Genomic DNA, 25761 nt, shown 5'->3' with positions numbered 1-25761 from the left:
GCCAGCCAGAAGTAAATATTATCTATCCTATCCTATCAACCAACCAAGACAGAAAAATTCTCCGCCTGTGATCAAACAATTCACAGCTGCCACTAGATCAACAAGAAGCAAACCTGAAAAAATTCCAAAGACATTTGCTTCCTTTTCTTCGGTCACCCTGATTAACTGATTTGAATCCAAGCAAAGGAAACGTCTGACAGTAACTGCAATAAAGTATTTTTGCAATGCTTTATTGGATAGAAACAAATGTAGTCGATTTGCAGATTTATGGAAAACAGATTTGCAGAATACAGTTCCTCAAACGCTAGGAAAAATTGTGGAAAATTACATAATCCCATATGATGAGAAACAGAATTTGCTTTATTCAATTGCCATAAACCAATGACTCTAATTACAAACAGACAAAATCACGGAATGCCTTCCTGAAAACCGATAAAAGTTCTAGAATCCTTTCTACATGTGATAGAGCCTGGATCCAACTTAATCCCAGTAAATTGTCATGCTGATCAAAGTTCTTTTTCCCCAAATAATGATGATCTAGACCAGAAACAAGATCACAAAATAAGATGTTCCAAAAAATTCAACACAAGCTTTCTTCCAGATGAGTCAGAATGTCAGTGGACCAAATAGCAATCTACAGCTCATCCCTAGCTATTCCCAAAACTTCACACCGTTTTCCACTTAATATAGATTAATCAGTGATTTAGGTTTTAAGCAACTGCTAGTCATACAATACTATGGAAATAAAGCATTATTTAAATTTTGAGCCAGCAGCAATTCCACTTTCAGTAGCAGACACACCCATATCCATTTATTTAAGAGTAACAGCTTGTAACTCAAAGATACAGATGATGTTCTAAGGGAGAGATAACCTCAATATACCTGTTGTAATTGACTCACACCAAGGTACATCTAGAAATGTATGAACAATTCATTGACCACTCTTAATTCAATTTCACCACATCAAATTATCTGATTTGATTAACTTTTAGCATGGCTTGCTTTCTTTCCCATTACCATTACTTTAATCAATTTATTGGATAATTTAACTTTTAAAAGTTGAATTATCAGGAGTAGACTAACAGTTTATTTGTCTCCATTTTTAGAATAGGGTGCAAAATATGTAGATCCCAAATAGCTGTAGTTAGTGTTGTGATCACATGTCTAACTGGGGCATCTCAAACCAATGAGAAAAGCAGCAATCTGGTTTCCTAATAAGCAGATCAAACAAATCGACTTGATTATTTTGTTAATTATCAACCCTATTAGTGGAATTGTCAAATCACATTACCACCCTGCAACACCATCAATTTGAGGTCCGGGAATATTAACTCCCAGGTTCCATCCATAACCCGTCAGACAACTGCCTGCCTAGAATTGGTGGGAAGAGGCAGCTGGCTGAAAGCAGGCAAACATGGTCTGGAGGGCAGCTGCTAGCCACATGATGATTGAGAAGGGGAGGTTTTTCACAGAAGCTCACAGGTGAGAGGGATGCGTCAATGGTAAGAGCTCAAGGCTTTCTTGTAGGATCTGGAGAATCATTCCTACTCCTCCAAAACCCCAAAAGGAAAACAATTAATCACTTATCAGTCAGTTTCTTCAGCCTGCAGAGCACATATTACCCAATGGGGCAGCTGGGATGGGAATCCAGCAATTAAAAGGACAATGGAGTTTATTGACATAATATGCATATATGAAAAATACAGTAATCCTATCTGATGTGGGCAAAGGTTCATCAGCTGCCAAAGATATACAAGTACTAAATCCCTCACGGAATGCAATAAACTGGAAAATTGCCCCTAACCACCCTGATCAATTTACACAAGATCAGGAAGTTGAAAATTCCCCTTTTGGGTGAACATACAGTCCCTGAAAGCAGATAAACATTTTACTGCTCACTCTCTAACAGTTATGTTGTTGATTTAGGTGTTTGGACTGGTACGTGATCAGCCCGGACTAGTCTCCCAACATACTTGAATTTATTTAATAATAATAATCATTATGGTCACCAGTAGGCTTACATTAAAACTGCAATGAAGTTACCATGAAAAGCCCCTAGTCGCCACATTCCGGCACCCCCTGTCCGGGTACACAGAGGGAGAATTCAGAATGTCCAAATTACCTAACAGCAGGGGCGCGATTCTTTGAAATGGAGACAGTGTTCGCGCCGTCATGAATGCTGTCGAGGTTCACGATGGCGCGAAACGGCCCCTATCCCGACCGATTCACGGCCCGAAAATGGGCTAGGAGCGGCGCCGCGTCATTTACGCGCGCCAGGCCTTGGCGCCGCGTAAAGGCGGTGCCGCATACATGACGCGGCCGGCGCCGCATAACTGGCGTCACCCGCGCATGCGCGGTTGCCGTCCTGCCCGAGTCCGCCCCGCAAGAAGATGTCAGACGGATCTTGCGGGGCTGCGGAAGGAGGTCCTCCTTCAGAGAGGACGGCCTGACGATCGGTGGGCACCGATCGCGGGCCAGACCCCATTTGAGGCCTCCCCCCCCCGGTGCAGGTTCCCCCCACAGGCCGCCCCCCAGCGTTCCCGTGCTGTTCCCGCCGGCAGCGACCAGGTGTGGACGGCGCCGGGGGGGGAACCCGCCATTTTGGGCAGGCCGCTCGGCCCATCCAGCACTGAGAATCACAGGGGTACTGGTGAATCGCCATTTTGGCTGTCTCAGGCGATTCACTGGACCGCGCCGCGCAAAACGCGATTGTGCCGATCTGGCCGCTTCCGTGAATCGCGGGAGGGCGTCGGACCGGCATCGCGGGAAAATTTGGCGACCGAGGCGATTCTCCAAACCGGCGCGGGAGCGGAGAATCGCGCCCCAAGTCTTTCAGAACTTGTGGGAGGAAACCGGAGCACCTGGAGGAAACCCAAGCAGACACGGGGAGAACGTGCACACTCCGCACAGACAGTGACCCAAGCCGGGAATCAAACCTGGACCCTGGTGCTGTGAAGCAACAGTGCTAACCACTGTGCTACCGTGCTGCCCACATGTCCTCTCTGTTGGGAAGGTTCCTGACCTTCACCTGGTGCACATTTGACAGTCTGAATTTTATGTAGAATGTGAATCCATGACCTACCACTGTGGCAAACCACTAGGTACTGCAACACTAACATTGGGCAAAATATTCATCCACAGCTGGAATTTTCCAGAGCGTCTGAGAGTGAATGGAGTTTTGGCTGGAATGCCAAATTTTCCATTCTCACTGCAACAGGCCCAGCCACGGATGAGACCAGAGAATTCCGCCCACTGTGTCAAATACTTTCAAAGCAATGTCTTCTTTTACAACTTTACCTTCTTGGGCTGGTTTTGCACAGGGCTAAATCGCTGGCTTTTAAAACAGACCAAGGCAGGCCAGCAGCACGGTTCAATTCCTGTACCAGCCTCCCCGAACAGGAGCTGGAATGTGGCGACTAGGGGCTTTTCACAGTAATTACATTTGAAGCCTACTTGTGATAATATGCGATTTTCATTTCATTTCAACTATTATTTCTGTTGATAATAGCGATGGTTAGACAAATCCACTTCATCCTTGGTGTTTGTGCTGGTGGCAATGAGTTACTAATTTGGGCTTCCATGAGCCAGGATCCCAGCCCTGCGATTAAGACCTTCAAAATCAAGTTGCTCAAAAAAAATATTTGAGCCCTTACCACCCTTTCCACATGAATTCTGGTCTCCTCTTCCAAACATTATCAGTATTTCCTTCACAAATTACAACCAGAAAACCATTGTGGTGATGGGGCTGTTGAGGCAGGGGCGAGTGGGTGGGTTGGCAGGTTAACATTGGCACAGTAGATTTTGGTCATTAATAACAGCAGTGCAAATACATATTAACAAAAATCAAAATACTGTGGTGCTGAAAACCTGAAATACAAAAAAGAATGCATAACGAATGATCAAGCACATTTATTGCTGGCAGTAAGTCCTGCCACTACCCAGAAGAAACTGTCTCTTCCTTTTAAAAATGCAAGTTAATGAAGTAATTCATTCTAAATCTCTCAATATAAAATTATATAATTTAATCTATTTTTTAACAAGAATCTTGGAAGACAACCACCAATGCATCCACTATTTCCTGGGCCACTTCTTAAGTATTCTGGGTGATAGATTATCAGGCCCTGGGATTTATCAACCTCCAATCCCCAATTTCCCCAATGTCATTTTCCTACTGATACAGATTTCCTTCTGTTCCTCCCTGTCCCTAAACCCCATGTTCTCCAACATTTTTGGTCCATTATTTGTGTCCTCTTTTGTGAAGACAGAACTAAATAATGTATTTAGTTAGTCAGCCTTTCTTTGTTCCCCTTTATAAATTCCCTGGTTTCTGACTGTAAGGGACCTACATATTTTTCTTTTCATATACCTATAGAAGCTTTTACAGTCAGGTTCCTCGTAAGCTTACTCTCGTACTCCAGAGTTCAACAAAGGAGGAGAAAGGGATTAATTAAGGGGAAAATAAACTGCTCCGAATCCTTAGGTCTGCTTTTTTTTCTGGTCAATTTCTATGCCTCTTCCTTGGATCTAATACTGTCTCTAATTTCCCTTCTGAACCATGGTTTGGACACCTTTCTTGTGTTATTTTTGCACCAGACAGGACTTCTGGTGGTGGTATGTAGGGGGAAGACGCACACGAGGGGGCTTCTATTTGGGTATTGTAGTTTTAGCCCTTTTTGCCCAGTTTCTGGGGGTAAACTCAAAATCCCACCTGATCGATAGTATAAGCTACCCACATAAGGATCAGGGCAAAGAAAGTTGAAGACAGAGGTTCATTGACGGAATCAGAGGCTTCTCAGGGCTCTTCAATGGAGAAAATGGCGGAGGCTGCTGTTGTTACTCTGGCCACTCCACTCACGACCGAGATGCTTTCTGGCAACTTGGTGACGGAATTCGAGAAATAATGGCATGTTGTGTCCAGAAACCTCTGAACGTTGATGGAAGGTGCCCTGACTCCCATTCAGTCGGCGTTGGAGAAGATCAATGAGGCAGTAAAAGTGCTTGGCGCTGCATTAAAGGGTTTGGAGGTAGCTCTCACTAGGTCCAGAGACCAGGTTGCCTCTCTGGACGCAGAGATGTCTCTGGTCAGTGTGAATAAAGCACTAAAGGCCAAAGTGGACAATCTGGAGAATCGTTCCAGAAGGCAGAATATTAGAATCGTGGGGTTGCCAGAGGGAATGGATGGCCCAACTCTCTCAGAATACTTTTTGAAGATATTTGGGGAAATGGATTCACGCCCCCTCCCCAGTTGGATCAAGCCCACTGGACATTACAGCAGAAGCTCCATCTTAACTAACCACCACGAGATGCTACTGTGAATTTTCACAGAAAAGGAATGGGTCCAGAGATGGGCTAAGGAACATTGTGACTATAAATGGGAAGGCCGCAGCATCAGGATTTATCACGTCTTTGGTACGGAGCTGACGAGGAATCAGGCAGCATTTAACAAGGCTAAGGCCACCCTGCATATAAGAGTGGAGTTCCGTTTGGGGTGGTGTACCCAGCACGGCTCAGAGCGACCTCAGAGTCAAAGGACTAGTTTTTCGATGCGCCGGAGGATGCGGAGACTTTTGTAAAGAACATGGGGTGGCTGCGAGTTGATTGAGATATCTGTGAGGCATTTGGATGTTGGGGGTGGGTATGTGGAAATGTTAAGTTGTTGTGATTCCTTGTACATGTTCGCATTTCTTTGTCCTTGGGTGGGATAATGATTTCAAAGGTTGGATTTGGGGGGGGAAGAGGATTAATATTGTGGGGGGTTTTGTTCTTTGTGCAATGCTTTAAAGGGTTTTGTTTGTCAGTATTTTTCTTCACTCTGGGCAAGAGCCGTCCTGCTAGCCAAAGAGTTAGTTAACGGGAGTGGAACGCTGCAGTGTAGCTGCAGTTCATTATATTAGGATTTGAATAATGAGCTGAGTGTTTTCATTCTGTTTGGAGAAAGGGTTAGTAGAAGTAGGGTTTAGGGATTTTTGTTTACCTTGCTGTTACTTCTATGTACATTTTTGCTGTGGCATTGTTTGGGGGTGGAGAAAAGGGGGTGGGGGTAGGGATAGTTTGCTGAAGGTGACTACAGATTTTTCTTTGTTTTGCCTTGCTGGTGGATTTAGCGGCCACCTTGGGTGGGCCTCCAGTTCGGGGAGCGGGGGGTTAACAAGAGAGATTACATGTATATCAGCACTAGATGGCATCACTGAGTGATCATATAAATGGCTGCGTCTCTAGGCATGCTGGGGGAAGCTGATGGAGATTTCAATGTAGAAGGTTAGTGTGAGGTTGAGTTAGAGTGTAGTTTATATATAGAGCTAATACCTTCCAGTTTACATCAAGTTTACCAGAAATCCTGAGCTGTCGTAGAGATTGCATTTTCCCCATTAGTTCGGGACTTGTCTGTATATTGAAGTAGCAGGTCTGGAAGCAGTCTTGTCTTCGAAGTCTGAGCCACGTGCTAGTTTTCTTTTCTTAGAGTCTGACTATTTTCTATCTGAATAACTTCAGCAATATCTTTGTACCGTGTTATAATCCTTGTTTTGTTTTCCAAGATAGCCAGATATATAGTGTTGACAAAGAATATAAAACGAATTTGTTTAACTCAAAACTAATTTATTTTACACCACTTAACTTCATTAGGTTCGCACACTTTACTGAGTAACAGATAACAAAATAATAGTACTGAATCTGTGATACAGTAATTAATAATCTCTCGAATATATAAACTACTTATAGAATCACCTGTTCTCTAGTTGGCTCCTCAATGTACTGGTCCAGAAAACCATCCCATATATACTCCAGGAATTCCTTCTCTACGGTATTACTAATTTGATTTTCCTACTCTTTATGCAGATTGGGAAAGTACAGATGTTCTTTTATCACATGAGTCTCTAATTAATGCCATTCCCAACATTACCACTACAGTTTGGGGGTCTATATATAACCCCCACAAACGTTTTTGATTCTACATCGTGATTTTCCAAGCGAAGACCCATTGTCTCTACTGTTTTTATTCCATCCTTCATTACCAGGGCAGCCACTTTGCCTTTTCCATTTTGCCTATTTCTTCGAAAAGTCTTGGAATTCCCAAACTTGGTTACTCTGCAACCACCTTGCTGTAATGGCTACAACATTACCCCCAATTAACTTGTGTGTTATTCATTTATCTATTTACTGTAAATGCTTTGAGTATTCAAATATAGAGCCTTTAGCTTTATTTTTCCTCCCGATGTCATTATGCCCTTACTTTTGTTACGCTCTCCCCGACTCGTTCTGCATATTTTTTAAAACCAAATTCACTTTTCTGCTCTGTAGCCTCGCGGGTTCGCTTCTTGCTTTTGAATTCACCCTTTCCTGAATCATCCCAAACACAGCCTTTATTAGTTTAAGGGACACTTGTGGAGTTACCTTCATGATAAGATTTTCCTGATGCAGTCTTTAAATCACCTTCTTATTGAAATTAATTTCACAACTTTATACGGTGAAATTAAAATGCAACCTTGAGTTGAAAATTCAGTACCATAGCTGCCACAGAAAGTATTGCTCATTTGGTGCAGAAATCTTTCATGTGTTTCTTGGGTACATTGAAAAACTAGGCTTTAGAGATGTTTTTTTTAAACTCAACTCCAGCTGCTGGCTATTCATCTTCCTTTAATTACATTCTTACCCACTTTTACACAGAGCAAGTTGTAAGTAACTCATTCAGACAGCAACAGTACAGAATTCAAATATACCTTGCTGTCAGGATTATGTTTGGTTACAGAGTAAAGAATGGTCCTGTGACACATAGCTATGGTTATCTTCTTGAAACAATAAAGATTGACTGGTTTGAATTGCTTTCTAACAGAACCTCTAAGTCTGAGTGAGCTCTCGTATGTGCTGTGCAACACATTCTGAATTCCTTCTCAAGGAATAACTTAAAGCTTTTCACCAAAATCCCATTGAATCCAATCAAAACTTTTAACTGGCTATAAAAGATGAAAGAAAGCTACCAATTACAGTAGTGCCTTGAAACATCAGAATTTATTTCAAGTAAAGAAAGTAATTTTCACTACAAAAACCCTCATGTCCTGAAGCATTATTATATGAAACAACTCAGGGGCGTCATTCTCCGCCGGCGGGAGTCTCCGTTTTGCCGGCGCCCGGGGGTTTCCCGACGGCGTGGGGCTGCCCCACAATGGGAAACCCCATTGACCGGCTGGTGTTACGGAGACTCCTGCCGGCCGGTCGGGGCAGAAATGCAGCGGGGCGGGTAGGAGAATTTTGCCCCAGATCTCTAAAATGGGACACACAGTGGCCATTTCAACAAATACCAGAGCTAAGGCAAATTCCACTCTACTTAGACTAATTTTTAAAACTTGCAAGGTCAATAATAAACTCTAGATCCTGCCAGTATTGCAACTTCTCCATTAGAAATTAATGGACTGACCATAAATAAGGAGTATAATATATTCACCTCCACAAAATAAAGTATATATTAAAAGATAAATTAATCTCACATTACTTGCATGCAATATTAAAGTTTGAGCTTCGTTCTGGTAATTCTACTCTCATAAATGCTTTCAAAAATCCAATTATATAATTATCTTTATCCATTCAACCTTTATAACTGTAATATTAGGGCATTGCACCAACAGTATCACAGAACCTTTGCAGTGCAAAAGGAGACCTTTTGGCCCATCAAGTCTGCACTGGCTCTCTGAAAGCAAGTTCCACCTAGACTCTCTCGTCTTAATGAATTGGGTTAAAATAAATGTAATAATTCTATTTGTCAACCTCTGCCTGTAGCTCACCAATCTTATTAACCAAGCTCCATGCATTCACATTCACAAACACTAGCCCTAATTTAGGCTTTTTAAAAAATAAGAACCTTCCTACCTTGGGCAAAATTCTCCGGAAACGGCGCGAAGTCCGCCGACTGGCGCCCAAAACGGCGCAAATCAGTCGGGCATTGCGGCGCCCCAAAGGTGCGGAATGCTCCGCATCTTTGGGGGCCGAGCCCCAACCTTAAGGGGCTAGGTCGGCGCCGGACGAATTTCCGCCCCGCCAGCTGGCGGAAAAGGCCTTTGGTGCCCCGCCAGCTGGCGCGGAAATTACATCTCCGGGCGGCGCATGCGCGGGAGTGTCAGCGGCCGCTGACGGCATTCCCGCGCATGTGCAGCGGAGGGAGTCTCTTCTGCCTCCGCCATGGTGGAGACCGTGGCGGGGGCGGAAGGGAAAGAGTGCCCCCACGGCACAGGCCCGCCTGCGGATCGGTGGGCCCCGATCACTGGCCAGGCCACCTTGGGGGCACCCCCCGGGGCCAGATCGCCCCGCGCCCCCCCCAGGACCCTGGAGCCCGCCCGCGCCGCCTTGTCCCGCCGGTAAGGTAGGTGGTTTAATCTACGCCGACAGGGACAGGCACTTTAGCGGCGGGACTTCGGCCCATCAGGGCCGGAGAATCGCACGGGGGGGCCTGCCAACCGGCGCGGCGCGATTCCTGCCCCCGCCAAATCTCCGGTGCCGGAGACTTCGGCAACCAGGAGGGGCGGGATTCACGCCAGCCCCCGGCGATTCTCCGACCCGGCGGGGGGTCAGAGAATCTCGCCCCTGATTCTGACCCCATCTAATGATTTACCATTACCTACTCTAATTCTGTCAAATTCTCCCAAGTATTTTATCTACCTTGATACTACTCTTTGATATATCCTCAACAGTTAATCCTTCCCACTGCCAGTTTTTCTCCTCTCACACTCTGAATTTCCCCTCAGGATCCCATTCCCCAATCTGGTATAAACACTCCCCAAAAGCACTAGCAAACCTTCCCACAAGGACATTAGTTTCAGTCCTGTTAAGGTGTAACCTGTCTTTCTTGGCAGGTCCTACCTGCCGTCCCTCCGACTCCATTTCTCCAGCCACATGTTGAACTGCTCGGTGTTCCTATTCTTATGCTCTCTAGCACATGGCACTGGGAGCAATCCCGAGATTATTACTCTTGAGGTCATGCTTTTTAATTCCCTTCGTAACTTCCCAAAATCTGCTTTCAGGACCTCATCCCTTTTTCTATCTAGGTCATTGGTCCTAATATAATAATAATTATTATTATTATTGTTGATATATTGAGACCAATGACCTAGATAGGAAAAGGGATCAGGTCCTGAAAGCAGATTTGTGCGAGTGGACCACGGCTTCTGGCTGTTCGCCCTCCCCAAAAGAATGTCCTGCAGCCACTCTGTGACATCCTTGGCCTGACACCAAAGAGGCAAAATTCCACCCTGGAGTCATGTCTACAGCCACAGAAACGTCTGTCTGCTCCCCAACTATGGAATCCCTTGCCATAACAGCACTTGCAATCTTCGCCCTCCACTCTTGTGCAGCTCAGCCACCCGTTGTGCCACAAACTTGGCTCTTTATATAGTCCGCTAAGGAACCATCTCTCTCACCAATATTCAAAATGTAAAAGCAGGTAGAGGGCAAGATAGCCTCTCAGGACTCCTGCACTGCCTACCTGTTCCTCTTCGATACGCTGGCAGCCACCCATTTCCTCTCTGCCGGGGTGCTGCTTACCTGCGGTGTGACCACCTCTCTAAACATGCTATCCACATAGTCCCTAGCATCGTGGATGTACCACAGTGAGTCCAGCCGCTGCTCAGGTTCTGCAACCCGAAGTTCAGGTTTCTGCAGCTGCTTAAACCTCCTCCAGATGTAGTCATCAAGGGCACTTTGTGCCTGCATGACTGCCCACACCCTGCAGGGTGCACATTCCACATTGCTGAGCTGCACTGACACAGCTTAAACTTTATACAAAATGTTTACTACAGTTATAATTTAATTACTTTCTTAATTAATTTAGAATAATTCCTACGTGTGCTGCAATCTACTACGTACATTAAATTCTAGTACCACCCACAAAGGAGATGTTTCTTAGTTACACATGTGTTTTAGGTACTTATTTTAATTTGAAGTTGCAGTTCATGTTATTTAAAGATTTACTTTAACTCCTGTGCCCTATGCTGTCTATTAACACACTGTCCTATACACCAAGCACTTACGGGCCATTCAAATTACTAGTTTCCCGTGATGTTACAGTTGTTTTTTCCCATCAAATTCTTCAGCAGCTGACATGGAATTCCCGATACCCGATTGCCTCTGTTCAACTCCAGGTCCAACATTATTGAATAATACAGAACTCGACTATTTTGTCTAGCGGGTTATGCAAAATGGTGTTCTTTGTACAGATTTAGAAAATGAATTGCATCATTCACTGCTGCAGTTTTCTTTTTATTGATACAAAATAAACAGCGAGAAGACCTAAATGACCAATTTTTTTTTTGAATACCTCTTGATAACATGCTGGAGCTAAAGTATATTTAAAAATTTTTATATACAGAGGGTTAGAATATTGAATCAACTTTGGCTCAATGTTAGTGCACACATATTTGAGTCAGACAGTCGGGGTTCAAGCCTCCCACAGGGCACTTGAATGCCTTATCTAGCCTAAAGGAGTACTGCAGTTTCTGAAATGCCATATTATGAATGAGCAGCTAAACAGAGATTCCATCTGCCCTCACAGATGGATGCAGAAAGTCCAATTTGAGGATGAGCAGGAAGATTCTTCTGGTTTCTTGGTCAAATTTAGTCCTTAAACAACGAAACAGATAATTTTCCATTCATCTCACTGAAGATTGTGAAACCTTGCTGTGTGCAAATTGGCCATTCTGTTTAGGAGTCAAACACAGTAAAAGTAAAGTTGCCATAGTCCCAGATAACCATAGATTGCTTTCCTCTTTTGAGGGGGGAGAGCTGACTGGCGGTGGTTTAACCTATGGATCACCACACCTCAAGCGAGGGGCAAAGTCATGAATAACCTCAGCAGGTTATTATCCTGTATTCCAGCAGAGTCTATATTGTTTAGTATTTAAGATATTCAAAAGGCCATAAAAGGCACTATATATATTCAAGTACATGGTATTAAAATATATGAAGTTTCTTGACATTTACAAAGGTATAATTTTTGATCTAGAAAGTTGACATGGCTCATTCAATTGGACAAAACACAACCTTTGCATCTCTGCCAACTTGCTAAAGGCATGGCAGTTCTGAGCACTGCAGTCATTTCCCTGGTTGCATATGACTCCTAGCCGGTTTTGCTCAGTTGGCTCGATAGCTGGTTTATGATGCAGAGCAAGGCCAACAGTACGGGTTTCAATTCCCATACTGGCTGAGGTTATTCATGAAGGCCCCGTCTTCTCAACTTTGCCCCTAGCTTGAGGTGTGGTGATCGTCAGGTTAAATCACTGCCAGTCAGCTTTCCTCCTCAAAGGGGAAAGCAGCCTATGGTCATCTGAGACTATAGCGACTTTACTTTTACTGTGTTTGACTCCTAAACAGAATGCTGAGCGTTTGGATCCTGAACTGTTTTCGCTCATGAGAGGTTCATCACCATCTTCTTAATGGTACTAAAACACTACCCTTGCTGGCATCATTTAGAGAATTAATAACAGACAAGATAGAGGCAGTAGAGCCATATAGGTGTTAGGTATTTCTTTCATTTTTGGGCAGGAGGTGCCAGTTGTATACAGATTCTTTTGTCTCTTATTCGGAGAGCCATGCAGGCACAATTGGCTGAATCGTCTTCTTCTGCGCTGTAAAAAAATATGTGATTACAAACTATCATGGGCAATAGCCGATGAAAGAGGAAGCGGCAGCATTTCAAAGAGAGGGAATAATTTAAAAAAAGTCAACTAATCTGAAGATACAAAAAAGATTTGAATCAATTTTCTTCCTAGTGCACAATCCAAAGTTGTATTCTTTTAATACAAAATGTGCTCACATGCACTACAATCAGATATTGACACTTTTACATGATTTGCACATTTAAAAAGAAATGTATGTTGACATTTTATAAAGTGTTGCATTTTTTAATCATTGATTTTACATCAAGTAAAATTCTTCATCACTAATGAGAACACTTCATTTATATCAGAGAGAGCCATTTACACGTCTTAAATGTCTCATTTGTCTTCTATAGATTGTGAACAACAATTCTCAGCACATTTGTAAATACAGCTGAAGGTCATTAAAAAATCCACCGATTGTTTATACATATTTGCCAAGAGGCTCACTATATCACATAGCATCCCTCAAAGCACCAGCTGTCACCAACCTAGCACAGCAAATTCCAAGCAGCACATTGGTATCCCCAAGTAAATCTTCAAAAGTAGTCTGTACATTCGCCAGTAGGTTTCAGTACCACTTTTCATTATGCTTTAAAATAGCTCATTAGAAGAAGCCAAAGAAAGAGCTTCGGAATAGAACCTCTGGATGTTGCACCAGGGAATTTCTGGACAAAATATCGGATTTGTTGCCTGAAACATAGAAACAGGTGTAGGCCATTCAGCCCCTCGAGCCTGTCCTGCCATTTAATGAGATTATGGCTGATTTGTGGCCTAACTCCATATACCTGCCTTTGGCCCATATCCAGATTACCTAAACCACAGAAGCAAATGGAAACTATTTTCATTTGTACATTTTAGGACAGTATGTGCTCAGGAAATGGAGGATTCTGAATAGGTTACTAACGAGCATGCGATGAGTCTCCTTACCTCAACTTCACACGTGTGTTCAGAGCCATCCAGGAGGGTCACTTTGCACAGCATGTTCTTTGGCTTTTTTACAACTTTGAGAGGAGATTTAGATAACTTGCTGGAAGAGGATTTTTGGGACAGTTTGTCGTCCTCCGCCTGGTGGCCGTCCTGTTGACCCACAGCAAGTTTACCAGAAGCTCCGTCTGCCTCCTTTTCGTGTTCACCAATCTAATGAAACGCTCAAATGATTAGTATTACAGGAACAAGTTCCATTCAACAGTTAAAAAGTGTACTACAAAGAATAATCACACTCTGCAGCCTTATCCTCAGATGATATTTAACTGTAAAAAAAATGAAGAAACTAAATTTACTAAGATTAAATGAATCAATGGCAAATTCTTTCATAGACAATCATGGAAGTGGAGGCACATGTACAGATAATGTGAGACCCAACATGCCTGCACCCATATCTGCATGATCTTCTTGTCACAATGTTTATCTACTTATCTCTTAAAGGATGCAAACTCTCTTATTACCTGCTCAGTGACATTGTAAATTGATAGTCCCTTGCTATGGACTATGTAACAAGGAAACAGTCTTCCCCTACTCTGCATAAAACCTAACAATTTAAAACATTTTCACTATGTAACCTGTTTTTCATAATTTATGATTTGTGTGTTCGGCTTACTATTGATAGTATGGACCATGTTATGAGAAATAATACATTAATTAGTGTTACATCCCACCTCACCTTGCTTTATCATTAAACTATCATCTGAACATCAGTTGGGTTTATAGACTTCACTCCAGATTTAACATTGTGACTCAGTTGATGTGTACGTCCAACCAAGTGGTCGCAACGTTTCCTAGTTGAATAAGGAAACACTGAAGTCATTAGTTGGCTGAGGATCAGTTAAAGGAGAAGAACGTACTTGACTCAACTAGAATTCAAATCCAGCACATGCACCATGGATCAAATGGCCTCCTTGGGTGTTGTACCTTCTACAATTCTAAATATCCTTTTAGCCCATTCTGTTCCAGTGGATATAGTTCCAGGGTCAAACATCATTCCTTCTAACTACAGTTTCTCATCCCTATAACATTCTATTTATTAAATATATATGCCATCTGGACAAAATTCTAAAATCTTAAAAAACTAGACAAAGACTTTAAAATAACTGAAGCCATGTCTGGCTGTGACTTACAAACAAAATGAACTTTCTAACAGTATCAGAGAAGCTGATACATCGTTATCTCTTTCTTTCTCAATCCCCCTCCCTATTTGCATCAGTGGAAAGAAGACCATATTGCTTCCCTCCTCTCACATTTGAGTATGTACAAATAAACTAACCCTCTAAGTTTATCCTATCTCGAAATTGCTGTGGGGTTATTAATAGAAATTGGATCATGCCAAAACTGAGGGGTTGGGAAATACCCCACTGCTTATAAAGCAGGAAACCAAAAATCAAAAACACCTTACTGTTTACGGATGGGTGGTGCATGGAGAAATCAGGGCCCCATTCCTGTCTGTAACATGGGCATATCTAAACTGCATATCATGTAGGCTTTCATAATGTTTCTATAATAGGATGCCCAAAATTATGCATACTAATCTAACTATAGCCTAAGCATCGACCTGTACCATTTTATTTTTCAATTCATGACCATATTTATAAATCAAAATAAAAGCTGGCCAATATTGACTAATTTCAACCCTTTTCCAACCAAAGCAATTTACATTGTGCCTTTTCTTTTTGTCAACCAACTTTCTATTAATTCTGCTACATTTTCCCTTATATGCCTCAGTTTTTGCAACAAGCCTGTGAAACACTTCATTGAACACCTCTGGAAATTCACAAACATCACTGTGAATAGATTTGCCATCTAATCCATCAACACAAACTTCAAATTTTATATTTAATTAAAATGTTGAAGTATATTTGTGCAGAAATAGGAGTTAACACAAACAATATATGCATCTACAGCTAGTTCACAACAAGGGGGGGTTTCTGACCTAAGCCACAACATGTATAGAGATCACACAAAGCAAATGCAAGATGCTGTCCAAAAGAAATGATAAAAGGTTGACTTAAGATGCGATTTCACAACCGCATTTGCATCATGATCTCAGCTTCATAGTGAGGCAAAATTTCCGATGAAACTAAAATTAGTACTCTGATCTGAACTCAATAAACACAACAGCAAAAGCATCCATTGGAAGAAACCATTTAATCTCTCTTGGGCGTGGCACTGCCTGTAAAATAATGAAGAGTGTTCTGTTTGACAGGCCACTTGAACACTGTATAACTCAAACAGACTTTGCCTTTAATGATTTGAGAGTACAGCAGCTACTTAATTCCATGCTCGCAAACACTTATCTGTTGAGAGTTGGTCTTGGAAGATTTGCATACATTCAATCACTAACATTCGGATCTTCATTCAGTGATGGAAATGCAATTTGTGGCCATGGACAGCTCAATTATAACAATGGTCTTCCCAGATCGCTCTCCTGTTATCAGTCTCAGACTGGAGCTATTATATGACCACACGCGCTGGTTGAAGAGACAACAACCAGCATAATAAATCTAGGGGTTTTCAAATATGTGGATGTACCTTCAATAATTTGTCAAATTCATTTTTAATTTTGTAACTTAAAAGTAAGAAGCACCCAGGCTCAAGTTTCTTTTAAAAAGGTAAAATTTGAGATTACTTTAACAAAACAAAAAAACTAGCACTCTGTCCATAAATTTAATTTCCAGCTGAGTCAAGCACTCCAATCTGCCAGTCTGCACATTCCACCAAGCCACAAATGCTACAAACTGGGATGAAATCTACAATCCCACCTCCCATTTAGATGCAAGTTTAATAATAATGGATGATGGTGAAGTAAGATACAAGACCAATTAAATTTCTCATAACGTGGTCGAATAGTATAGAATAGATATAACAGATTAAGAAACAAGAAAACTTTTACAGTATATTTTAACTATTCTCATGAACCCTGTGGAAGTTGCATCTCCTGCCGCAAGCTGAAAATGCAGCCATTGCTCCATCTGCTAGATGTGTTCACAAATCTTCACTGGATAGCTGAAGCCATATTACAGAAGTCACCTGTATTCTATTACAATGAGAATCTCTCTAATTTGACAACGTGAGATCATACCAGCCTCCCAACTGCTAGTAAGAATATAATATTCATACTCGCAACTCTTAACCAACACCAAACTTGGATACTTCAGTAACATGGCATTAGTGTGAGACAACTTCAGTTTTAAATTTAACTGCAATCCGCATTTAGCATATTCCCTGCTCATTCACTAGAATTATAGTGGCTTCACAGTCAAGTATTATGGAGAACTTAGTTAGTGACTTTCATCTGGCTGGACTTATCGAAAGGAGGTGTGTAAAAATGTGACATGCCTGCTCCTTCGTCTCAGAATTGCCAATTCCTGCAGGGGGGCCGTCAATACTGTCTTCCCGCTGATGCTCAACACTCTGCTGTTGATCAGCTGCTTCCTCTTTCTTTTCAGAGACCTCCTTCTGTTCTTGATCCTGCTTTGATTCAGAGTCCGAGCCCGGTTCCGTTGTCATGATTGTAAATTAATCCTGGAAGACAGATCCAGTAAAGAAAATCAGTTTACACAATCTTCATTTTAGGAGACTAAGACCCAAGAGCACCTGGTTAAACCGCCTTCAATAACGGTAAATCATAGATTATCATAGAATTTACAGTGCAGAAGGAGGCCATTCGGCCCATCGAGTCTGCACCGGCTCTTGGAAAGAGCACCCTACCCAAGGTCAACACCTCCACCCTATCCCCATAACCCAGTAACCCCACCCAACACTAAGAACAATTTTGGATCTAAGGGCAATTTATCATGGCCAATCCACCTAACCTGCACATCTTTGGACTGTGGGAGGAAACCGGAGCACCCGGAGGAAACCCTGCTGATACTATCATCATAGAATCCCTGCAGTGCAGAAGGAGGCCATTCGGCTCATCAAGTCTGCACCGACCCTCAGAAAGACCACCCTACCTAGGCCCAATCCCCCGCCCTTTTCCTGACACTCCACCCTATAGGGCAATTTAGAATGGCCAATCCACCTAACCTGCACATCTTTGTACTGTGGGAGGAAACCGGAGCACCCGGAGGAAACCCACGCAGACCCGGGGAGAAAGTGCAAACTCCACCCAGACCATTATCCTAGGTTGGAATCGAACCCAGGTCTCTGGTGCTGTGAGGCAGCAGTGCTATCGTGCCACCCCTAATCCATACTTTATCGTGTTGAAGGTTAGCATACTTTCGTCTTATCGCCCGCTCCACTCTCACAAGCTGTAACTCATTTTAGGAGACTAAGACCCATGCCTGCACCCACGCAAGGTTCTGCCATCCCATAACTATGACCCTCTTCACCGTATCACCACGTCACGGCAAATTGATTTTCTAAAGCTTCTCCCTGGACTTCAAATCATGATACCACGGATGTTCTGCAAGCCCCAGCAAGGTTCTCATTCCTCCAACTCCAACTGCAACTTACTGCTGATTCTCAACTGTCTTTACTTCACCACTGACGGCCACTGTTTCAGATGGTCCCCGCATTCTGCAACTCACATCCTAACTTCCTCAAGCCTCCAAAAGAAATTTATGTTTTCATACGCGCAAGTTTTGTCCTTTCCCTCTGTCCTGATGACTACTTTTAACCCTTTCTGTCTATGTCAAGCACCATAGGAATAGAACATTTTAGGAATATAACATTTTATATTAAAATGTTTATTAAAAATCCTAAGTTTGTTCTATCAATCATTTTGCTCATTTCACAATGGCATTATGGCCAGCTTGATCGAAAGTGGTTCATCAGATGCCTTTCCTGTCACCAATGGCACCAAGATAGGCTGTGTGTTGGCTCCAAATCAGTTTGTCATATACCCTTCAGTCATGCTCCAGTAAGCCCTCAAACTCTTGACACAGGAGCATACATTCGATTCAGATCAGACAGGAAGTTCTTCAACTTGCACCGGCTCAAGGCTTGCACAAAGGTTGTTGAACAGCTATTGAAAGAACTCTTGTTTGTGGATGACTGTGCCATCACGGCACTGACTGGGGAGGGACAACTATGCCGTCACAGCACTGACTGGGGAGGGACAACTGTGCCGTCACGGCACTGACTGGAGAGGGCCAACTGTGCCGTCACGGCACTGACTGGGGAGGGACAACTGTGCCGTCACGGCACCGACTGGAGAGGGCCAACTGTGCCGTCACGGCACCGACTGGGGAGGAACGACTGTACCCTCATAGCACCGACAGTAAAGGGACGACTGTGCCCTCATAGCACCGACTGGGGTGGAACGACTGTGCTGTCACGTCACCGACTGGGGAGGAACGACTGTGCCGTCACGGCACCGACTGGGGAGGAATGACTGTGCTGTCATGGCACCGACTGGGGAGGAACGACTGTGCCGTCACGGCACCGACTGGGGAGGAACGACTGTGCCGTCATAGCACCGACAGTAAAGGGGAAACTGTGCCCTCATAGCACCGACAGGAAAGGGGAAACTGTGCCCTCATAGCACCGACAGGAATGGGGCAACTGTGCCCTCATAGCACCTACAGGAAAGGGGCAACTGTGCCCTCATTGCACCGACAGGAAAGGGGCAACTGTGCCGTCATAGCACCGACAGGAATGGGGCAACTGTGCCCTCATAGCACCTACAGGAAAGGGGCAACTGTGCCCTCATAGCACCGACAGTAAAGGGGAAACTGTGCCCTCATAGCACCTACAGGAAAGGGGCAACTGTGCCCTCATAGCACCGACAGTAAAGGGGAAACTGTGCTCTCATAGCACCGACAGTAAAGGGGCAACTGTGCCCTCATAGCACCGACAGTAAAGGGGAAACTGTGCCCTCATAGCACCTACAGGAAAGGGGCAACTGTGCCCTCACAGCACCGACAGTAAAGGGGAAACTGTGCTCTCATAGCACCGACAGGAAAGGGGCAACTGTGCCCTCATAGCACCGAAAATAAAGGGGCAACTGTGCCCTCATAGCACCGACAGTAAAGGGACGACTGTGCCCTCATAGCACCGACAGTAAAGGGGCCACTGTGCCCTCATAGCACCGACTGAGGAGGGACGACTGTGCCCTCATAGCACCGACTGTAAAGGGGAAACTGTGCCCTCATAGCACCGACAGTAAAGGGACGACTGTGCCCTCATAGCACCGACTGTAAAGGGGAAACTGTGCTCTCATAGCACCGACAGTAAAGGGGCAACTGTGCCATCATAGCACTGACAGTAAAGGGGAAACTGTGCCCTCATAGCACCGACTGAGGAGGGACGACTGTGCACGCATAGCACCGACTGTAAAGGGACGACTGTGCACGCATAGCACCGACTGGGGACAGATGACTGTGACCTCATAGCACCGACTGAGGAGGGACGACTTTGCACGCATAGCACCGACTGTAAAGGGACGACTGTGCCCTCATAGCACCGACAGGAAAGGTGCCACTGTGCCCTCATAGCACCGACTGGGGACAGATGACTGTGCCCTCATAGCACCGACTGAGGAGGGACGACTGTGCACGCATAGCACCGACTGGGGACAGATGACTGTGCCCTCATAGCACCGACTGAGGAGGGACGACTGTGCCCTCATAGCACCGACTGAGGAGGGACGACTGTGCACGCATAGCACCGACTGAGGAGGGACGACTGTGCCCTTATAGCACCGACAGTAAAGGGGCAACTGTGCCATCATAGCACTGACAGTAAAGGGGAAACTGTGCCCTCATAGCACTGACTGAGGAGGGACGACTGTGCACGCATAGCACCGACTGTAAAGGGACGACTATGCCCTCATAGCACCGACTGGGGACAGATGACTGTGACCTCATAGCACCGACTGAGGAGGGACGACTTTGCACGCATAGCACCGACTGTAAAGGGACGACTGTGCCCTCATAGCACCGACTGAGGAGGGACGACTTTGCACGCATAGCACCGACTGTAAAGGGACGACTGTGCCCTCATAGCACCGACTGAGGAGGGACGACTGTGCACGCTTGGCACCGACTGTAAAGGGACGACTATGCCCTCATAGCACCGACTGGGGACAGATGACTGTGACCTCATAGCACCGACTGAGGAGGGACGACTTTGCACGCATAGCACCGACTGTAAAGGGACGACTGTGCCCTCATAGCACCGACTGGGGACAGATGACTGTGCCCTCATAGCACCGACTGTGCCCTCTTAGCACGGACTGGGGAAGACATTCAGCTGTTTGTTAATCTCTTTGCCCTAGCTTCAGAACATTTTGGCCTGACAATAAATCTGAAGACAACAAAAGATCTTGCATCAGTCCGTCCTTTGCCATGTACCCAAAGACTCCACAATCACTATCAACAAGTTCAGTATTTACACTGGATGACAAAATCAAACATTGCCTGGCCAAAGCAAGCTCAGTGTTTGGCAGGCTCACTCTCAGACATGGGGACAAATACCCCCGTACAAACTTGTATCTCTGAAAAATACAATATGAAGCAACAACAATCAACAAACAAGACCAAAATAACGCCCCCAACCTCTGACAACAAATAACAACTATACCCTCCAGCCTTTGCAGATGCAGCTCCCTTATCTTACGTGAACAATCAGTTCTCCATCAGCTTATGGTCTCTTATAAAATCATTTGCCTCCTCTGACAATGAGATAGTATTCCCGGCCTTCTAATGTGACCCACAGTTTCGCTGGGTATAAAACCCCAACTGAATTTTCTTTCGTTATAATATCGCCTTAGTCCTGATGAAACCCGTGCGTTTCTTCTAATACCAGATCCCTCCCGATATCTTGGTATATGCCAATCCGGTTCCCCTCCCATTCAGTCTCGCTTCTCCCTGGCCCATCACGGAATCCTTTCCTTCCCCAAAGATTTGTGCATCCGCACAATCACGGCCCACAGCGGCTCCGCTGTTCTCGTCCTTTGCCTTAAGGACCTGTGTGCTCTATCCGTCTGGACTTGTTTTCATGCTCCTCCATCTTCACCCTCAATGATTTAGACAGGTCTCCCAGAGCTCCAACCTTCGCCTCCGGATACCCAATCCGGTCGCTATGGTCAGACACCACAGCCTCCATCACCGCAACTTTGCCCCTTGTGCCTCGAGGCACTTTTCCACAGTCCATTGACCCTCACAGAGGTGCCGCTGCACCCTTGATGACCTTCGACCAGTCCCACTGCATCTCTTTCCTTTGCTATTGAAGTTCGTCCCTGATGAAGGCCATCAGCTGCTCCATTTGAGCCTTTCCTACTGGCATTGATCCTTCCCCCTCCGCCATTTCCTCAGCTGTTGCTGCGCCATGAGCTCCCTCCAATTCCTTAGTCGGCTTCTTGACCAATTTTTGCCGGGTGTGCGGCCACTCACTCCATGGCTGCCACCGGAAGTCAAAACCCCAGCAAAACTGACAGTAACTTCGGGAGTCCGCACATCTATGGAACAGCATGGAAGAGTCAACCAGTGATTTTATACTTTTCCAGAGGGTGCATTGTTGATGTCCCTGCAGCTAGCAATCAACTGGAAACCTATGAATTGACAAGCATTTTCACTCTGGCATTGTCAGCTGTGTTTAAAAGATTCAGCATTGAATGAGATGTAATTAGGTTTTTAAATCGCGTATCAACTTTATAATTACTGCTGAGTATTCTCATTGATCCTGAAAAGTTAACCCTATATTTGTAGAATGTGATATGTCTCCATTGTGATAAAAACAATCCACATATTCTCAAAATCATCTTTTAAAAACTTGTTAGCATTGTTAGTTTTGCTTGTATCTAAGTCAAATCAGAATCATTTATTGCATTTTGTGAAAACTTGCATTAAAAGTCAAGGGTTAAAAAGTGTTTACTGGCTTTCTCCCAGTGAGGAAAGATCAATGTGATTGGCTGCTTATCCCGCTTGCTGACATGGCTGCTGCTGCACAGTAGATTCAACCGTGTCATGAAATTGCCATTGAGAAAGAGAAAATCCACATCACAGATCTCACTAAATCTTTGTGGGCAGCTTTCGTTGAGGTGAGCAGCAAATGTCACTGCTTCACCGCTGACCTCCATAATCAGGGCCAGCCAGGCCTATTCAAAATTTCAACCGAGGAGAGAAATTTCTGAAACCACTCTTAGGTGTGCTAATCTGTGCATAAATAAAGCGCATCATGCTGATCAAAACGTTTAATTCCTTCTATAAATACTGGATCATTAGCTTGTTTAATTGTATTATTGACAATCTACCAAAATGTGAAACCAAGGCACATTACCAATGTTGAAGCCACAAAAATAAAGCACTTAAGTGAGTTGGACAATGAAAGCATATAAACAATGAAGAAAAGTAAATAGATGCTCCCCGGATTTAGTTTTTTAGAAAGTTCCAGGAAAGAGAGATGTATTCTAAGCCACTAAACAATTTTTACAAATATATAAATGAAAATTTATTTTTAGATCTAAACAAACAAATCACCTTATTTTGTATTATGGTGCTTGAAATGCAGATATTTTAATAGACCTGGGATGCTAATCATCTGAGCTGAGATTTCAGACGGTCACATTAAGAAGTGTATGGGAATTATATAACACAAGGAAACCTTCATATATTTTGTAATATTTCTCAGAAAGGGAACAACTGTAAATCTAATTTAGTAAAGGCTTTTCTCCTTTTCAGCTTCTTTGCCAACATCTTTTTCCTAGCCACATATTCAGAGATAGAACTGACGCATCCCTTTAGTTAGCTATATATTGTATCCCCAAGAGGTGAATTATTTACATATCTGGGGCGAAATTCTCCGGTATCGGCGCGATGTCCGCCGCCCAAAACGGGCGCCCAAAGCGGCAAAAATCAGTCGGGCATCGCGCCGCCCCAAAGGTGCGGAATGCTCCGCATCTTGGGGGGCCGAGTCCCAACCTTAAGGGGCTAGGCCCGCTCCGGACTAATTTCCGCCCCGCCAGCTGGCACGGAAATGACATCTCTGGGCAGCGCATGCGCGGGAGCGTTAGCGGCCGCTCACGGCATCCCCGCGCATGCGCTGTGGAGGGAGTCTCTTCCGCCTCCGCCATGGTGGAGACCGTGGCGAAGGCGGAAGGAAAAGAGTGCCCCCACGGCACAGGCCCGCCCGTGGATCGGTGGGCCCGATCGCGGGCCAGGCCACTGTGGGGGCACCCCCCGGGGCCAGATCGCCCCCCCCCCCCCCCCCCCCACCCCAGGACCCCGGAGCCCGCTCAGGCCGCCTTGTCTCGCATGTAAGGTAGGTGGTTTAATCTACGCCGGCGGGACAGGCATTTTAGCAGCGGGACTTCGGCCCATCCGGGCCGGAGAATCGCGGGGGGGGGGGGGCCGGCCGCCAATTCCCGCCCCTGCCGAATATCCGGTGCTGGAGAATTCGGCAACCGGCGGGGGCGGGATTCACGCCAGCCCCCGGCGATTCTCCGACCCGGCGGGGGGGTCGGAGAATCTCGCCCCAGGTTTTTTTTTCCCCAGACAAAGAAATCAGTGTTAAGATTCAACATCTAGGTTGTCCTCATTACTTTATCAGAAATGCAGCAGAAATTTACAGACTTGTCCCAGTTACACACACTTTACAAAACAAAGACAGCACAGCAGAAGCATCTCGGAGGAACTGCCCAGCTAAGATTCTTGAAAATATCACAATTCACCAGTGGACATTTTGAAATAAAGTTTAGATTTTGAAAAAGGGCATGTTTTCATCTTTCAGTTAGTATTTTTGGAAGCCAGTCAGGTCCTCATCCTTCAATTTAGATCTATTTTTATGATCTGTCGGGCAGAGCATCCACCATGGATGCTCCATTCAGTAGACGCTTTTAGACCAGAACAAGAGGCCTTCCAAGGTAAGTAAAACACAAGTTCCACCAGCCAACTGCCTGACAGTTCTCCCATCTATTTAAGTGGTCTCATGTAGCTGAAACTCTCACAAATGCCTCACAGGCAGTTAATCTCAGCAGCCAGCATCTGCACTGCTCATTTCACCCATCACAAGTGCCAGCACTGGCATATCTGTGCAGCAGATTTCCCAGGCATTTTGAAACGGGGGCACTTGGTGATCACAACACAGCAGTGAGTAGTTGATAGTGGCAGTGGAGGAATATGTCCTTACGCAACTGCAAACTCCTGAAAATTAGACCATGGGGAAATTCAGCATCTGAAATAAATGACTTCAACACCAATATTTCTATGGCCATAAGAATGCAAAAATATCCAACAAATGTACATGGAAAGGTTCGTCACATGTATTTGTGAAATGATGACTAATAATTTAACAGAACTGCAGTGAACCAAAATGATTGTTCAGCAAAACTGCAGTGTACGAGGAAGCATGATTAAATCTCAGGTTATCTGCAATGCAGCACACCCAACAGCAGTGGACCAAAGCCAAGTCGGATAACCTCTTCTGAATGCTCAGGCCGTGACTATAGGTTTTCATTTCTAATCTCCATCCATGTCGTCTTCTCCAGTTTCAACATGCTCATTGATTGGAGGAAGTGCTTGTGCAAGTTTCACTGTCCTCATTGCTGCCCAGATATGTGTTCCATGCAAATCACTGTTCATGCTGAGAGAGTGCCCTTCAGTAGCTGTGGTTGATGCTTCTTATATCCCATAGTAGAACATGGGCCAAAAAACAAGGCCAGACAGCCACAGAAACATCAAGCATGATGGGAATGGCCGCAGAGCTATCTGACGAGTCACGATAAGGAGGCAATGGCTATCCAAATCCCAGAAGGTTCCTGCGGTGGCTCACGACATACACTGGAGGCTTCTAGTAATAGACTATGGATTTTATTGATGAAAGGCAAAGGCAGTTAAATAATATGCACAGAACACTATACAATAGGTCTTTACACTTCAGCGCCCTGGTCCACACTGTCCGAGGCACTCCTCCCAGGGCTCCACGCAAACTCTCCGTGCGATATGCCCCGAGCTGGTTAATGGTCTGTATAGCCCACCCCTTCAAACGGGTCATGCAACTCTTTCTTCCCCCCCCCCCCCCCGCCTCGCCCCTTCACACAAACATTGTAACCTTTGTACACAGTTTTGGGTAAACAGGGACAACCAAAGAGAGTCCATCAAAAAGTAAATCTGTCCGGAGACCTCCGGACCTCCATAGTCCAGCCCAGGCTCATCAGTCTTTTGGGTGATCGAGTGATCTATCACCG

At 44.7% G+C, this 25761-nt stretch overlaps 1 protein-coding gene across 20 annotated transcripts in view; it reads right to left on the bottom strand.

The window, feature by feature from the left end:
- The window catches only part of LOC140385374 (band 4.1-like protein 3), a 322225-nt gene that overhangs the window by 235335 nt on the left and 61129 nt on the right, over positions 1-25761 (bottom strand). For all 20 annotated transcript variants that reach the window (XM_072467470.1, XM_072467472.1, XM_072467476.1 and 17 more), the window contains exons 2-3: positions 16971-17156; positions 13569-13778 (exon numbers count right to left, since the gene is read on the bottom strand). In XM_072467470.1, coding sequence (XP_072323571.1) covers positions 13569-13778; positions 16971-17141 — 381 coding nt within the window. In that variant the 5' untranslated portion in view covers positions 17142-17156. The remainder of the gene's footprint in view (positions 1-13568; positions 13779-16970; positions 17157-25761) is intronic.

This window comes from Scyliorhinus torazame, chromosome 11 (assembly GCF_047496885.1).
Source record: "Scyliorhinus torazame isolate Kashiwa2021f chromosome 11, sScyTor2.1, whole genome shotgun sequence".
In the NCBI taxonomy this organism is placed as follows: Eukaryota; Metazoa; Chordata; class Chondrichthyes; order Carcharhiniformes; family Scyliorhinidae; genus Scyliorhinus; species Scyliorhinus torazame.
Note: the sequence above shows the minus strand (reverse complement) of the source record. Positions and strands in the feature narration are given on the sequence as shown.